This window comes from Mobula birostris, chromosome 11 (assembly GCF_030028105.1).
Source record: "Mobula birostris isolate sMobBir1 chromosome 11, sMobBir1.hap1, whole genome shotgun sequence".
NCBI classification, from domain to species: domain Eukaryota; kingdom Metazoa; phylum Chordata; class Chondrichthyes; order Myliobatiformes; family Myliobatidae; genus Mobula; species Mobula birostris.
The window spans coordinates 17435285-17451745 of record NC_092380.1 but is presented as its reverse complement, the minus strand read 5'-3'; the positions used below and the strand labels follow the sequence as shown (position 1 = coordinate 17451745).

Genomic DNA, 16461 nt, shown 5'->3' with positions numbered 1-16461 from the left:
AACAAGCAGTGCATACAGCCAAGAGACAGACCCCCCCCCCCCCACAGCCCCAGTAGACTTGTTTATTTATCACCCTGCTGGGACCCACTCGAGGCAATGGAACACGCCCCCCGATCAGGACATGGGACACTGGATCCGAAAGAGCAAGAAATTAAGTAAAACCACCCAACTTTAGTTGATAGAACCAAACCTGTGGCTGGGACCGGGGGTGAGGGGTCAAAATTGGGACGGGGGACAGTGTGATCGGATCTGGAAGTTAATCCCTGATAAGAAACTTGGGTCACACTTGCGAAGCCCTTGGAGAATTGGGGCTGGAGACCTGGCACTGGAGGGCAGGATTAACCGGGTGGTTCTCATTCAGCCAGCCAGCATATGAACAAACGAACGGTCTCCCTTTCTGACCTTAATTTCACAAGGCGCTGGAGTTGCTAGACTGGGAGGGAGCCACACACAGTCTGCGGTTCCATCCGGTACTGTGAGTGTGGAAGGAGGTGGGCCTGCCTTCCGTCAAACACTGGCCGGATTCATCCCAACCTTTCTCTGGCTAATACTTACCCAGTAACCCATCCAATTAGAAACAGATCAACTATCCACTGAACACAATGTTCCACACCCTCCTGTGTTTCTATGGGTTCAATCTCTTCCTTTTATAACCTTTTCTTTTCCATTCCTCCTGCCTCCCATTCCGTTCAATCTGTCCACCATTTACACACAGTACCTTTCCACCATCTTCCTATTCCCTGTCCCCCACCTGCCTTCATCTGCTTAATTGTATTATCCTTACCTGCCCATTATTGCCCTTCACCTGTCACCGACCAGCCCACCTGGCTTCTCCCTCTCCCTCCCTTATACCAGCTACAGTACTGTGCAAAAGTCTTCGACACATACACACTGTATAGCCAGGGAGCCCAAGACTTTTGCACAGTACTGTAGTAATTTTATGCACTGCACTGTACTGCTGCTGTAAAAAAAAACCACACAATCTTGTGAGTGATGATAAACCTGATTCTGATATGGGTCTCTATTGTGGACTGAGAGTGGGAAGGGGGCAGGGAGAGGGGAATCATGGCTGGGAAAAGGAGAAGGTAGAGGGAAGTACCAGAGAGACATTCTGTAATGATCAATAAAGCAATTGTTTGGGATCAAATGATCCTGCCTGGTGTGTCAGGGCTGGCTGTGCCATCCCTCACCCGGGCACCTGTTCCACACCCCTCCCGCGGCGCTCCACCCTCGCCATTCCCAACATCCTTTGCTCCCACCAGATTTACAAACTCATGTTCCACTCCACGTGGACAAATACAAAGGTCACGGCTACACTCTCAATCCTGATGCAGTGTTCCAGCTCTCCCTCTGACTTCACAGATGCTGCCTGACCCACTGAACTCCTCCGACAGTCTGTCTGTTGCTCCAGATCTCGGTCTCAGCTACTCATTCACTGCCCTGGCTGTTATCAGTTTACGCTCGGGCTGACTTCGATGATGTGAAGTATTGGGCGGTGAGGATGGGACACAACAGACGGAAGTTGCTGCTTTCTTACCGTACACCGCTGGACCTCAGTGCAGAACCGGAGCTCCGAGAAGAACTTCATGATGGACTCGGTGCTGACGGCCACCCCTTCCTCCAGCGTCCGAATCTTACTGTGCACAATCGCCTCCTTCAGGCCCACGTTGGTCACTAATAAGGGTCCCATCCGACTCTTGTGGGTCACCTGGTTGGAATCAGTTGTCACAGCAACATGGAATGCATCCTTCCTCTCCTTCCATATTCCAGCTGTATGAAGATATCCCATTAAATCTCACAGTACAGTATCATGGATTAAGAAGGGCAAGAGTTGATCACCTTAAAATCAATTTAAAATAGGTTTGCATTGACATAACCCTGTTGATGTAAACAAACTTCTATAAAGAGCATCGTAAGTGGTTGCATTACAGCCTGGTATGGAAACACCGATACCCAGGCACAGAAAAGTCTCCTCTTAGGAAAGAGAGGAGTTGCTCAGTATTCATTCACCCCACTTACAAGCAGTGGGCCTCTGTCGGTCAGAGTCTACTGTGGATTTTGCATCCTGGCTGTCTACGCGATACGCAAGCCAGGACAGTACGACACGGAGAGCAAGCTGTTTCCCGTTCAGCAGGCTGCCCCTCTCCATGCAGCCGATGAATCCAAAGGAACAGCAGAAACTGATACAGTCTGGCACCAGCAGCCCGTCAGCATTCAGCCTCTCGCCTCTGGTCTGCTCTTCAGTGAAACTGGGACCTTGGTGCCCCCTTCCTGTACTGAATCCCTTGAAGCTCTGGTACTCAACGTAGGACTGCCTTAGGGATGCCAGTTCCGGATTTTCCCTCTCGGGGTTTACTCCTGAAGCCTTCCCCATGAGTGGGTACAGCCGCAGGGCAGCGCAAATTTGAGATCAGAGTTTTCCTTCTCCTAGATGAGCTGCCAACCACGGCTGACGAGCCCCATCTGCCCGAATTTACAACCAGAGCCTCAAGGGATTCGATGGATATAGAGACAGTGCAGGAAGCTGGCACCAAGGCAAAAGGTCAGTCACAATTTCACTGAAGCAGACCAGAGCGGAGGGACTGAATGGCCTCGTCCTCCTCCTCCCTCTTATGCAAGCTGCAGCTTCATAGAGAACGTTCAGCACAGTAAAATGTTCCAGGACACCTTACAGGATTGCTATCAAAGAACAAATTACCACCGTCTAAAAGCTCATCCCCTCCCACCCCCTCATCCTCTCCAGAAACCCGGGTTCAATCCTGATCAATCAAGTGGAGTTTCCATGTTCTCCCTGTCACTACTAGGCTTCCCCCCGTGTCTGTGACTCACCCTGAAGGTGTACAGACACTTCATTATCATTATGTGTTGTGTCGGATGACGTGGGCGATCATGCTCTTTCAATGACCATGATTGTTCTTGGCAAATTCTTCTACAGAAGTGTTTTGCCATTTGCCTTCTTCTGGACAGTGTCTTCGCAAGACGGGTGGCCCCAGCCATTATCAATACCCTTCAGAGATTGTCCGCCTGGCGTCAACCAGGACTTCTGATGTGCACCAGCTGCACACACGACCATCCACCACCTGCTCCCAGGGCTTCACGTGACCCTGATTGGGGGGGGGGGCTAAGCGGGTGATACACCTTACCCAAGGCCAGCGGAGGGAAGGAGCACCTTACACCTCCTTGGGTAGAGACGTATCTCGACCCCGCCAGCCAAAGACAGTTCATTCAACACACAGAAAATGCTGGAGGAACCCAGCAGGCCAGGCAGCATCTACGAAAAAGAAACAGTCGACATTTCGGATCAAGACCCTTCAGCAGGACCTCCGAAGGGTCTCGGCCCGAAACGTCGACTGTTTATTCCTTTCCATTGATGCTGCCTGGCCTGCTGAGTTCCTCCAGCATTTTGTGTGTTTTGCTCAGAATTCCAGCATCTGCAGATCTTCTCGTTTGTGAAAGACAGTTCATTAACTGCTGTAAATTACCCCCTTTTGTGTATATAGTTATTGAGAAGAAGGATCAGAGGAGACCTGATGGACGTGTGTGAAAGAGAATATGTTACAGGGGTAAAAGGAATAAAGGGAAGAGGAACAGGGAATGTTGAATTGCTGCCCCAGGGAGCAGCATGGACTAGATGGGCTGAATAGACCCTCTGTGCAGGTCAGGTGGGTGGGTTTTAAAGACATAGAAGCAGAATTAGGGAATTTGGTCCGTACATTTATTGAAGTAGATGGAAGGAGAGCCACGTGAATGTGTGCCCACTGATAACAGGTGAGAGGGTAATACCAGGTACAAGAGAGACCAAGCCCACAGGAAGAGGGAGATTACATGGGCACGGTGAGAAGCTGGATGAGGGGCAGGCAGAGATCAAGGGGGCGACGTGAAGATAGAAATAAATGAGCAAGATTCCGGACTGGAGCCATTTGAGATCAGAAAATCCTGGAGAGGCTGCTACTGTGGGGATGGGGGTAGTGTCTGCAGGGCACACGCAGTATTGGAGAGGACACTGATAATACCCAGATGCCTCGATGGGGGTAGTGTCTGCAGGGCACACGCAGTATTGGAGAGGACACTGATAATACCCAGATGCCTCGATGGGGGTAGTGTCTGCAGGGCATTGGAGAGGACACTGATAATACCCAGATGCCTCGATGGGGGTAGTGTCTGCAGGGCACACGCAGTATTGGAGAGGACACTGATAATACCCAGATGCCTCGATGCCATTGAGAGACGGGCACAGCTCCATAAAGTGTGGGGCGGGGGCATTGAGAGACGGGCACAGGTCCGTAAGGTGGGGGGGGCATTGAGAGACGGGTACAGCTCCATAAAGTGGGCGGTGGGGGCATTGAGAGATGGGTACAGGTCCATAAAGTGGGGGGGCATTGAGAGACGGGCACAGGTCCATAAAGTGGGGGGGCATTGAGAGATGGGCACAGGTCCATAAAGTGGGCGGTGGGGGCATTGAGAGATGGGCACAGGTCCATAAAGTGGGGGGGCATTGAGAGACAGGCACAGGTCCATAAAGTGGGGGGGCATTGAGAGATGGGCACAGGTCCATAAGGTGGGGGGGCATTGAAGACGGGTACAGCTCCATAAAGTGGGCGGTGGGGGCATTGAGAGATGGGCACAGTTCCATAAAGTGGGGGGGCATTGAGAGACGGGCACAGGTCCATAAAGTAGGGGGGCATTGAGAGACGGGTACAGGTCCATAAAGTGGGGGGGCATTGAGAGACGGGCACAGCTCCATAAAGTAGGGGGGCATTGAGAGACAGGTACAGGTCCACAATGTGGGGGGGCATTGAGAGATGGGCACAGGTCCATAAAGTTGGGGGGCATTGAGAGACGGGCACAGCTCCATGAAATGGGGGGGGAGGGGTCAACATACCTCAGGGATTCTTTAGAAGAATGAGGGGTGATTTTATTGAAAGATACGTGATCCTGAAGGGGCAGATGTTGACATGCTTCTACTCGTGGAGGAGGTTACAACAAATCATCATTTAAACCTGAGGTTTATGCGACTTTCTCCTCAAACAGGCTGATGAATCTCTGTCCAGAAAGGTTGTGGAGGATAGATCATTGGGGGGTTTTGAAGCTCAGTGATGAGGAACTGGCACTGAAGAAGGTGGAGCGGCCTGGGACAGATCAGCCATGGTCATACTGAAGGGTGGGGGGGCAGGCTTGATGGCTGGTGTGGGCTGCAGCAGCTCCTCCTTTCCCACGTTGCTGTGAAGCACAGAGTCATTCCTGACTGGCGGTATCTCTCGGGGAGGGGGAATTGACAACTATTTAGCTCTTTCACCATTAATATTTAGTAGTGCAACAATCTTACAACCTGGGCTTTATCCCCCATGCCTGGACACAATGCGGAGCAGGTAGTTATCTGCTCTGTACCCAAATGCACAGGGATGGAATTGGGACCAGGATCAGGCCTTTAACACACGGCGCAGTAATTATCCCGAGATTCCCAGATGGAGAAGACACAGATATCAACTTCCATTCCGACAAGGTCGGAAGCTTCTCAGTTACCGCCCGGCCAGTTAAAGACCATCCTTTTATCGGTGCCCGCTGCTCCCTACAGAATGAGAGATTAGCAGAACAAAAAGTGAGCCAATGATTGAAGTCCACACGAGACACAATGCCTGCTGTGCTGGGAGACCTCACGGGAGTGACGGAAGAGTGTACTTGGCCCAGCTGAACCCCGAGAACAGCGACACTGATAACCTGAGTGCTGCAGCATTTATTCAGAGCCATTTGGGATTGTGGATAAAATTCACAGACATCTTTATCTCCCCACTTGACTACCCCAATGGCTTCCTGGCTGGCCTCCCAGACTCCATGAATATGAGCTCATTGGAAACTCTGCTGCCTGTCTCCCTTACCCTTCTGTTCACCTCCCCCGCGGCCTCAACTCTCCCTGCCCCTGCATCATCCAGCGCCCGAGACTGGGGACGCACTGCAGACTGGGCACAGGGCACGGGGGACACACCGCAGGCCGTGCGCGGGGAACGCACACCACTGCAGACTGCGGGTGGGGAACAGTAACGCACTGCAGACGGTGCGCAGGGAATGGCGACACACCGCAGGCCGCGTACCGGGCATGGGGGCGCACCGCAGACTGAATACTGAGTATGGGGACGTACTGCAGAGCGCATACTGGGCATGGGCGCGCACCGCGGTCTGCATACTGGGCACGGGGATGCGCTGCAAACCGCGTGCCAAGCATGGGGGTGCACTGCAGACCAGGTACCAAGCACAGGGGCGCACTGCAGACTGAATACTGAGTATGGGGATGCACTGCAGACCGGGTATCGGGCATGGGCACACACTGCAGAGTGGGTACCAGGCATGGGCATGCACTGCAGACTGGGTACCGGGCACGGGGGCGCACCGCAGACCGTATATAATAGAGTTGACAGCAGAGTGTGCACAGTTATTAGATCATATACCACATGGTTAATCTGCTTGCTATTTTGAAATTCTGCACACTGCTTTACAGTGCCAGCCATCCAGGTTCAATTCCTGTCGCTGCCTGCCGGGGATTTGTGTGTTCTCCCCGTGACCGCGTAGGTTTCCTCCCGGTGCTCTGGTTTCCTCCCGCAGTCCAAAGACGTACCGGTTGGTAGGTTAATTGGTCATTGTCAATTGTCCCGTGATTGGGCTAGGATTAAATCGGGGGATTGCTGGGGGGCGCGGCACACTATCTCATTACCCACTGGAGTTCTGAGCCGGTACTCACTGGCTGATGCAGTTACTGGGCCCGAGCTGGTGGCCAGCTCCAGGAGAACGCCAGGGTACGACGGGTGCAGGAGGAAGAGGCGGTATCGGTTGCCGCGGTCGGGGTCGGTCCTCTGGATCTGCGAGTGGACAGAACAATGGCCAATCAGCAACACTGCCTTGAGCTCACTGTCACACAGAGAATACGGACACAGGCTGGGTGGCTGGCCACACCTCACACAGAGCACACTGTGGCTCAGGTCCCGACTGGTACCTCAGCCGCCTCTCGAGTCTGACTGAAGCGACACCACCTAGTCCTTACCCACCACACGGATGGCAGACGTACCCACACGAGGTTGCCTCATTCATAATGAATTCCTCCTCCTCCCCCTCCCATAACCTCCTCCAGGGCAGGTGCTCCCACCCCACTTCCCTCCCTTTTCACTACAGAGCTGCCGGCCACAGCAGAGTCACTCTCACTCCCCGTATTGGAGACACCGCATCTATGCTCCCCACCCCAGAGCCGTCCTCCACAGTGGATCCACTCTCCATGGGGGAGCCACTCTACACTCTCCAGCATGGAACTACCTTGCCCACGGACCCCACCACGGAGTTGCCCTACTCTCCTGCAGTCCCCACTGCGGAGCTACTGGGCGCAGGGTTCCTACTGTGAAGCTGCCCTCCATGCTGGAGCCACTCCCAATCCCCACTGCGGAGCTACTTGGCACAAGATTCCTACTGTGAAGCTACTCTCCATGGCGGAGCCACTCCCAGTCCCCACTGCAGAGCCCCTCTCCTGCAGTCCTCACTGCGGAGCTACTTGGCGCAGGGTTCCTACTGTGAAGCTACTCTCCACGGCGGAGCCACTCCCAGTCCCTCCTCCACCCACTTTCCCTACTACGGAGGTCCAGCAGTTAAACTAGGGTTAGCCCGAGGCTTGAACTAACAGCTTGCGACTTGAGTTCACCATGACAACTCTGGAATTTACTTTTAGTCAGTCATCTGGAATTAGTAACGATAATCACAAAACTACTAAGTTGTTGTAAACGTCCTTTTAGTTCACTAATGACCTTCAGGAGAAGAATACTGCCATCCTTCCCCAGTGTGGCCTACACCCACAGCTCCAGGCCCAACAATACGATCACTCTCAACTATCTTCTGAAAGAGTCCCCCAAGCCCAGGGGTAATTAGAGGTGGGCCAAAAACAGTGAGGAAGAACTCACCAACTGATGGGATCTCTCCACTTTCAGACAGTATCTCTCCACTCACCGAACGATCCGCTCCACATTCTCCGGCCCAGAACAGGAACGCTGACCGCCCATCGGACAGAGGGAGGGAGGCTGCCTCTGAGCCCTGGCTCCGGCACCCCAGCTCTGCCTGCCACAGCTCCTTGCCCGAGCTCCCATCGATAATTAAACTCTGTTAGACATAAACTTCGTGAGATTCGTTCACAGGCATTAAAATGGAGGCTACAGCAACACGGCTACAGGGCAACTAGCAATCGAAGGACAAGTTTTTCTTACACAGGCAGTAACTGGAATGCATTTGCAGAGCAGGTGGTGGGATAGGATACACTGACTATGTTTAGGAGACAGGTTACAGGCACTTAGATACACAAGGCACAGAATGGTACGTCCCTAATGCGGCCAATTCGGATTAGCATAGATGGGCAAAAAGATCGGCATGAACACGGAGGGCTGAATGGCCTATTTCTGTGTTGTACCCACTCTGTGACAAGCCATCGCTGTAAGTTAGTGGGGTTTTCCCCACTAACGGAGGGCAACTTTAGATCAGCAAGTCCAAAGCAAGGAGCTGCAGCGTTGAGGGAAGGTGTTTGAGATGATGAGGGGCCGGGGGGGAGAAGGATTGTGAATCTGTACCAGAAGTGAAACGGTCCCTTTCTATGCAGCAAACACTGAAAGCTCCAGCAAACCCTGCAAACACAAGAGAGGTCGGAGAGTCACTTGGCCACCAGAGACTGCAGATGTTGGAATGTGCAGCAACAGGCAATACTCTGGAGGAATGCAGCAGTCGAGCAATGCCTGTGGGAGGAAAGGAATTGTTGCCATTCCGGATCATAACCCTTCTTCAGGGTCCAAAACGTCAACAATTCCCTTCCTTCTAGACATGCTGACTGACCCCCAGGGTTCCTCCAGCAGATTGTTTGTAGTCCCTTACATCTGCTCTGCTATTTCATGAGATCATGACCGATCTTTTATCTTCCTTCACTCACTCAGTAGCCCTTAGGTTCCAAAAATCTACTGATCTCATCTGGGATACACTCAGCAACCGAGGCTCCCCTGCCTTCTTGAAAAGAGAATCCCAAAGGTTTGCCATCTCCCACCTTATCTCTTGCCTTAATGAGACTGTGTGCCCTGGATCTAGACCAGGGGCGCCCAACCTGGGGTTTCACGGACCCCTCGGTTAACGGGAGAGGTCCAAGGCATAAATAAGCTTGGGAACCCCTGATCTAGACCCTCCGGTCAGGGAAGCATCACCTTGCATCCACCCCATCAAGTTCGGTAAGAATTCTGTGCAAGAAACTTGCCACGGGGAAAAACTTGAGTAGGAGAATGGGACATGTTCAGGGGAGGTAAAACCTTGTGCAATAGGCCTGTGTATAAGGGGACATGGCACGTGTGGTGTTTGCATGAAAAAGACAGATTACTTAAAGTATGACTGCTATGACAGCAATCATTGCCTGTAACCACTGTGTATTCTGTTTTCCATAAGACATAAAGAAACGTGGAGAGCATTCTGACTGGCTGCATCACCGTCTAGTACGGGGGTGGGGGGTGTTATTGCACAGGATCGAAGTCAGGTGCAAAGAGTTGTAAACTTAGTCATCTCCATCATGGGCACTGGCCTCCATAGTATCCCAGACACCTTCAAGGAGCTGTGCCTCAGAAAGACGGCGTCCCTCATTAAGGGCCGCCACCACCCAGGTCATGCCTTGTTTTCATTACTACCATCAGGAAGGAGAAACAGGAGCCTGAAGGCACACACTCAAATGATTCAGGAACAGCTTCTTCCCCTCTGCCATCAGATTTCTGAATGGCCATTGAATCGATGAACACTACCTCACTACTTTTTTTAATTTCTATTTCTGCACTACTTAATTTAACTAATTCATTATTTTTCTTTTTATTCATTGTACTGCTGCCATAAAGACAATAAATTTCATGACATATGCCAGTGATATTAAACCTGATTCTGATTCAGATATAATCTTATTGTCAACACTTTGAATAAGGCAGTGGAATATTGAGAGCAGTTTAATGTTATTTACTTCCTTAATTATTTAATTTAGTGATACCACATGGAGTGGGCCTTTCTGGCCTTTCGAGCCAGAAAACCCCACCAAACCCAACTAATCCTAACCTAATCACAGGATAATTTACAATGAGCAACTAACCCACCCGGTACGTCCTTGGATTCCGGGAGGAAACTGGAGCCCCCAAGGAAAACCCAAGCATTCCACAGGGAGGACGTACAGCCTCCTTACAAAATGGTGCCAGAACTGATCTCCAAACTCTGGAACGCCCTGGCCGCTATGTTACCACAGAGCCCCTCAGTAAGAAAGGATGTGCTGGCTTTGGAACGTGTCCAGAGGACGCTTATGAGAATGATCCCGGGAAAGAAGAGGTTAACGTATGAAGAGCGTTGGAAGATCTTGGCCATGTACACCCTAGAGTTTAGAAGAATATAAGGGAGGATTTCATTGAAACCCATCAGATATGGTAAGGCCCAGATACAGTAGACGTCAAGAGGGTGTCTCCTGTAGTGAGGGAGTCTCAGACCGATCGGCACACTCTAAGAATAGAAGACTTTACTTTAGAACAGAGATGAGGAGGAATTTCTTTAGCCAGAAGGTGGTGATTATGTAGAATTCATTGCCACCAGTGGTTGTGGAGGCCAAGTCACTGGGTATATTTAACACTGAGCTTGGGAGGTTCTTGATTAGAATGGATGTCGTAGGCTATGGGGAGAAGGCTAGCAAGTAGGGTTGGGAGGGAAAGTAAAGCAGCAATGATCGAATGACGGAGAAGTCTTGATGGGCTGAATGGCCTAATTCTGCTCCTATGTCTGATGGTCTTGGGTTTAGTTATTCCACAGAGCACGCCCTGCCTGGACCTGCTTCCTCTACTGTTAGGTCTCTGCCTTGTCTGTATCACAGTTCATCCGGTGGGACAGAAGCAGCACTGTACAGTGCTAAACAGTGCTGCGGAGAGCACTGGAGTGAGTGGTGTCTCAGACCCTCCACTGGACCCTTATGCACCTGATTTCCTGTTGTTCAGTCAGAATCACAACACCATAAGACACAGGAGCAGAGTTAGGCCATTCAGCCCATCCAGTCTCTCTGCCAGTCCATCATGGCTGATCCCAGATCCTACTCAACCCCACACACCCACCTCCCATCAGGAAACGATCAACTTCTGCCTTAGATATACCCACGAACTTGGCCTCCACCGCAGTCTGTGGCAGAGCATCCCACAGATTCACTACTCTCTGGCTAAATAAATTCTTCCTTACCTCTATTCTAAAGGGTCGCCCCCTCAGTTTTGAGGCTGTGCCATCTAATCTGGATACCCCCTCCATGGGAAACATCCTCTCCACATCCACCCTATCCAGTCCTTTCAACATTCAGTAGGTTTCAATGAGATCCTCCCCACATTCTTCTAAATTCCAGTGAGTACAGACCCAAAGCTGCCAAATGCTCCTCATATGTTAACCTCTTCAATCCCGGAATCATCCTCGTGAACCTCCTCTGGACTCTCTCCAATGACAACACATCCTTTCTGAGATATGGGGCCCAAAACTATTGACGATACTCCAAGTGTGGCCTGACTAGAGTCTTACAAAGGCTCAGCGTTACTAACATGAGTGGATGCAATGTAAAAAAAAACCACAGGCAGGACGTTTCCAGCGGAATGGCAGATCTCAAAGCGGCCGAACCAGGGGGGCAGAGACTAGCTCGGTCCGTCCCAGGGCGCCTACTTGTGCCTCCACCATCCTGAAGGTGGGAGAGAGCCAAGAGGGCCTATTCACTCCCCGGGGAACGGTGTGGGGTGTCAGGACACAAACGCCAGAGCAACCTGAAAGGACAAAGTCATACCGTTTTCATGTTGTTTCCATTGGTGACCTGGATCAGGAAATCGGGAACCCTGTCTTCATTGAAGAAGCCGGCCACAGGAGCACTGGAAGGAAAATGATTCCAAATTACCCAACGGGAGTGAAGAGCACGACCCCAGGCTCTGTGTCACAGAAGCAGCAAGCAAACGCCATTAGAAAGACTCTAATCAATGGTCATAGCCGTTCAATGGCATTGCAATCGCAGTATGCCCCACCATTACAACTCTGCAGGTCACCACTGGCCACAAAGACAACTGGGCCAGTCAAATAAATACCGTGAGCTCAGGAACCTTTGGAGTCTGGTGCAGCACGAAGGGTGCTGGAAGCGAGGGACGCCAGAGGGTAGGTTGTTGGGTGTGACTGGTGGGACAGAGTGAAGGGGGAATGAGAGGGTAGACGGGAGAGGGGATAAGGGGGACCAAGGAAACGGGGGAAATAGGCAAGAGGGTGAAAGGGAGTGACTGGCATGATAGAGGAGTAAGGGGAAAAGACCAGGGGCTGGGAGAAATGAGCAGGGTGGCAGATGGGTAAGTGAGTGGAGAGGTGGGGACAGAGAGCCCTCCCCGGATGATTTTTGCAGTCAGGAGTGAGAGTGGTTTGTCTCTGGACGCACTGAGGAGAAGGGGGAGAGAACAGATGGCCGTGAGGGGTGGGTGGATGGAGTAAATGTGGAGTGGGGTGTGTGGGAAGGAGGGAATGGCGGGCATTGCCCAGAGGCAGAGAAGCAGGTGGTTGGTGGGAATGTCAGGGATGGAAGGGCAAAGTTTGAACGGGACTGAATTAGCTGAGAGGGGGGCAGGGAGGAAAAGGTTTGCCAATGCAACGATAGGAGGTTGTGTGGCCGGCTGAGGGGCCAGTCTCCGCTCACCGACGGACTTCTGGCCAGTTACTCACCCCTTGATACTGCTGCTGACTGTCTGCCACAGGTGCTGAAGGTGCCTCCCCCTCAGGATTTGCAGCCTGTTCCTCGTGGTAATCAGCAAGGCACTGAAGTTCTTTTCCGGCCCGTCCAGCGTCTGCAGGTCTTGAACGGAGCTGTTGCCACTGAGAGGGAAGCAACGTTATCATGTCACAAACAACTGGTTCTCTCTCTCACACACACACACACATACACACACACAGTCACACAGGATAATCCTTCAGTCTGCCATGTTCTTGCTGACCATTAAATACCTTTCTGTACTGACCCCATTTATCACCACTGGGTCTAAAGCCTGCAATGTCTTGACAATTCCATTGCACATCCTGCTGCTTCTTAAATTTGTGAGAGTCACTGCCTCCACCATCCCACTCTATTTTTACAACACTACAAAAGCCTATTCACACAAAAATACACAAAATACAATCAAGTATTTACAAGACAGTGAACAAATTCACATTAAAATATGATTATTACTGTCTACAAAACAGCCAATTCCCTGGGAGGCCCACCATTCCACGGTGACCGGACACTCTCTCTTCAAGGACACATGGGCACAAACATATCCCTGGAAGAGGGGCAGGCAGTCGGCACGGGCCGCGCTCTCGACTACCTGCCGCCTTGGCCCATGAATGGCCACCATGGCCTGGTCCAGGAGCAGGACCCACCAGCAGATTCCCCCAAGTGACCCTTCAGGCTGTGTGGTCCGGATCGCCACCACCCTCTGGGTGAAATAATTCTTCCTTTCATCTCTATGAAATCTCTTACTCCTTACTTGAAACCTATGTTCATAAATACTTCTGACACATGATGCAGCATCCTGCCATCTACCACATCCACACTCCTCATAATTCAGTATAACTAGCAGGTCCACCCTCAGCCTCTCCTGCTCCAACCCATTCTCCTAAGAAATTAACCGTTCCATCCCTGAAACATTCTAGTGAACCTCCTTCTACCAACATATTCAATGGCCCGGCTAAACTCATCCTCTCATTGAATCCTCTTTCAATTCCACTCGTTTTCTTTGGATCAGAGACATGTCTACAGGAACTCACCGGGTCCAGCCTAAGCCTGTCCCTTCATGGGATACATGGAATAACCATTGTTTCTCGCCGTCTCAGATCCCCACCCTCACCTTTCTTTCCCATACCTCAAGGGTGCTGTTTCCTGCATCCTTGCAGAATTTTAAAATGTCACGACTTTTGCTGCCAACTTCTATCCTACTCTCACTTTCATGTGGTCCATATCGAACTCTTCCTTCTGTTATTTCAGGAGACAGCCTGGTGTCCAATTTAATTACAAGCCTATAGACTCCCACTGCTAACTGGATTACGCCTCCTTCTACCCTGCAACAGAGCAGACTTCACTGTATTGGTTTTGGTCCTCCAGCCCCATCGCTTGTTACATTTTCTGTGCCGGTGGTCACAAAGTTACACAGAACAGAAACAGGCCCTTTGGCCCAGTTTGGCAGAGGCAGCATGCGGGAACCTCAAGCCGAGAAGGCTGAGAGCTGATGTTCGACTCCATTTCACTGACTAAAGCAGCAAGGGAGATTGAAACACGGCTTCCTGCCTTTCTATTGCTGGGGGTTCACTCTGCTGCCGGAGAGGGGAGACTGCCTCTTAAAATCGCTGGTGAGATCGCTCTGCTACAGAGAGGGGAGACTGCCTTTTGTCGCTGGTGCGATCACTCTGCTACAAACAGGAAGAATGTTGCCCAGTTTTCCGCGTTTTGGATGTGGAGATTTTTAAAGTCATATGGTTTTATTTTGTATTTTGTGTTTTTCGCCAGATCTTTCTTGGGTTTTTTTGTGTGCAGGGAAGAGGGATTTAGAGGTTATATGCCTGTTCCATTTTTGTTCTTTTTTTTGTGCAGGGAGGAGATATTTAGGGGTTGTTCTTTTCTTTCTTGGTTTTGTGGCTATCTGGAGAAAAAGAATTTCAGAGTTGCATACTTTGATAATAAATGAACCTTTTGCGCCTTTGAGTTCACCATGCTGATCAAGATGTCAACCTGAGTTATACTTCATTGTCACCAAACAATTGATACTAGAACGTACAATCATCACAGCGATATCTGATTCTACACTTTCCTCTCCTTGATCACAAGAAATTTTTACAATCTCTCCTCTCAAGTTAGTCCCACTTGCCTGTGTTTGGTTTACATCCCTCCATCTGTACACTGTTAAAACTCCTTTTACGTGTCGACATGTCTTCCTTTTACCCAAACCATGGCTTTCCCTCAGCCGCAGGTGCAGGGTTTTCAGCGACATCCATTCCATTTCTCACACCCACTTCTTCCCACTCAGAGCCATGATAAGTTTCCCCTTGCCCTCACTCACTGTCAGTCTTCACAATGAACAGACAATTGGCATCGTTCACCACCCTCTCTCTGCCGATGCCTTCAACTGTGTTCAATTTCTCTCCATCTCTGGTAATACCAACATTCCCTTCTCTGCAACTTAAAACTGTCCATTTTTGTTAAATTCTCTCAGTTCTGTTGAAAGATCATCAGTCTTAAAAGTTCGCTCTGCCTTCACCAATGTTGCTTCACGTCCTAAGCTTTTCCTTCATTTCAGACTTCCAGCTATCGCTTTACCAGATACTGCATCGCCTATAACCAGAGAGTGAGAGAATAAAACTCCCTCTGAATTGACTGTGGACTGAAGTGGCTCCGAGGAAAGCAGAACTGGCTGCTGAGGTACAAATTTGGCTGCAGGATCTGCAACACAGGTAGCAGGGGTAGGTGTGGAAGATCAGGCAAAGGGAACAAATTGTAATTTATTGCCACCGACAAACACACCCATGAAAATTAGCTTTTTCCAGCAGCAATATGTATGTACTGTGGTTCAACCCAGTTACAAGTGATGCGAAGGCAGAAGCATTTCCGGTCTTACTGATAAGTGTTTGGGCAATATATATTAATTAAACTTAATTTTTTTTGTAGTAAATTATATTTGTAGCGGTTAGCGTAAAGCTATTGCAGCACCAGCTGTAAGGTTGGGGCTCACTTCCCACTAGAGTCCGTCAGGAGTTTGTACATTCTCCCCGGGTTCTCCGATTTCCTCCCACATTCCAAAAAGATATCCGGGTTAGGGTTAGTGAGTTGTGGGCATGCTGAGTTGGCACCAGAAGCATGGCGACTCCTGCAGGCTGCTCGGCACAATCCTCGCTGATTTAATTTGATGCAAAACGATGCATTTCACTGTATGCTTCAATGCTCATGTGACAAATAAAGCTGATCTTTCTTTCCCTTTAATTCCTTTGTGGAGCTTTGAACTAGCTAACAGTGACCAGCAGGGGGCAGTGTTGTCCAGGGCTCCAGCTCACACCTGCCAAAATATATATGGGCAGAAAGCATGCTCAGAACATTTGGTGGGTTGTGATGGCCACAGGTTTAGCCAGGGGAATTGGCGAAATTACCCCAGGGTCCACTATTCAAGTGAGAATACAGGCTGGCGGACAGGCAGTAACAAATTCAGCAACCAATTCCTGGATTACCCCAGGAATTAGTTAGGTTACTCCAGGGTTGAATTACACTTGAATGGAGATGAAGAGGAATTTCTTTAGCCAGAGTGTGGTGAACCTGTGGAATTTGTGGCCACAGGCAGCTGTGGAGGCCAGAACATTAGGTCTATTTACGGTGAATGTCGATAGGTTCTTGATTAGTCAGGGCATGAAAGGATACGGGGAGAAGAC

At 50.5% G+C, this 16461-nt stretch overlaps 1 protein-coding gene across 2 annotated transcripts in view; it reads right to left on the bottom strand.

Annotated features, from left to right (window-relative positions):
- fam234b (family with sequence similarity 234 member B) overlaps positions 1 to 16461 on the bottom strand; it is a 48806-nt gene that overhangs the window by 2530 nt on the left and 29815 nt on the right. For both annotated transcript variants that reach the window (XM_072271788.1, XM_072271787.1), the window contains 5 exons: positions 12739 to 12888; positions 11828 to 11909; positions 7981 to 8130; positions 6734 to 6851; positions 1538 to 1770 (listed from right to left, as the gene is read on the bottom strand). In XM_072271788.1, coding sequence (XP_072127889.1) covers positions 1538 to 1770; positions 6734 to 6851; positions 7981 to 8130; positions 11828 to 11909; positions 12739 to 12888 — 733 coding nt within the window. The remainder of the gene's footprint in view (positions 1 to 1537; positions 1771 to 6733; positions 6852 to 7980; positions 8131 to 11827; positions 11910 to 12738; positions 12889 to 16461) is intronic.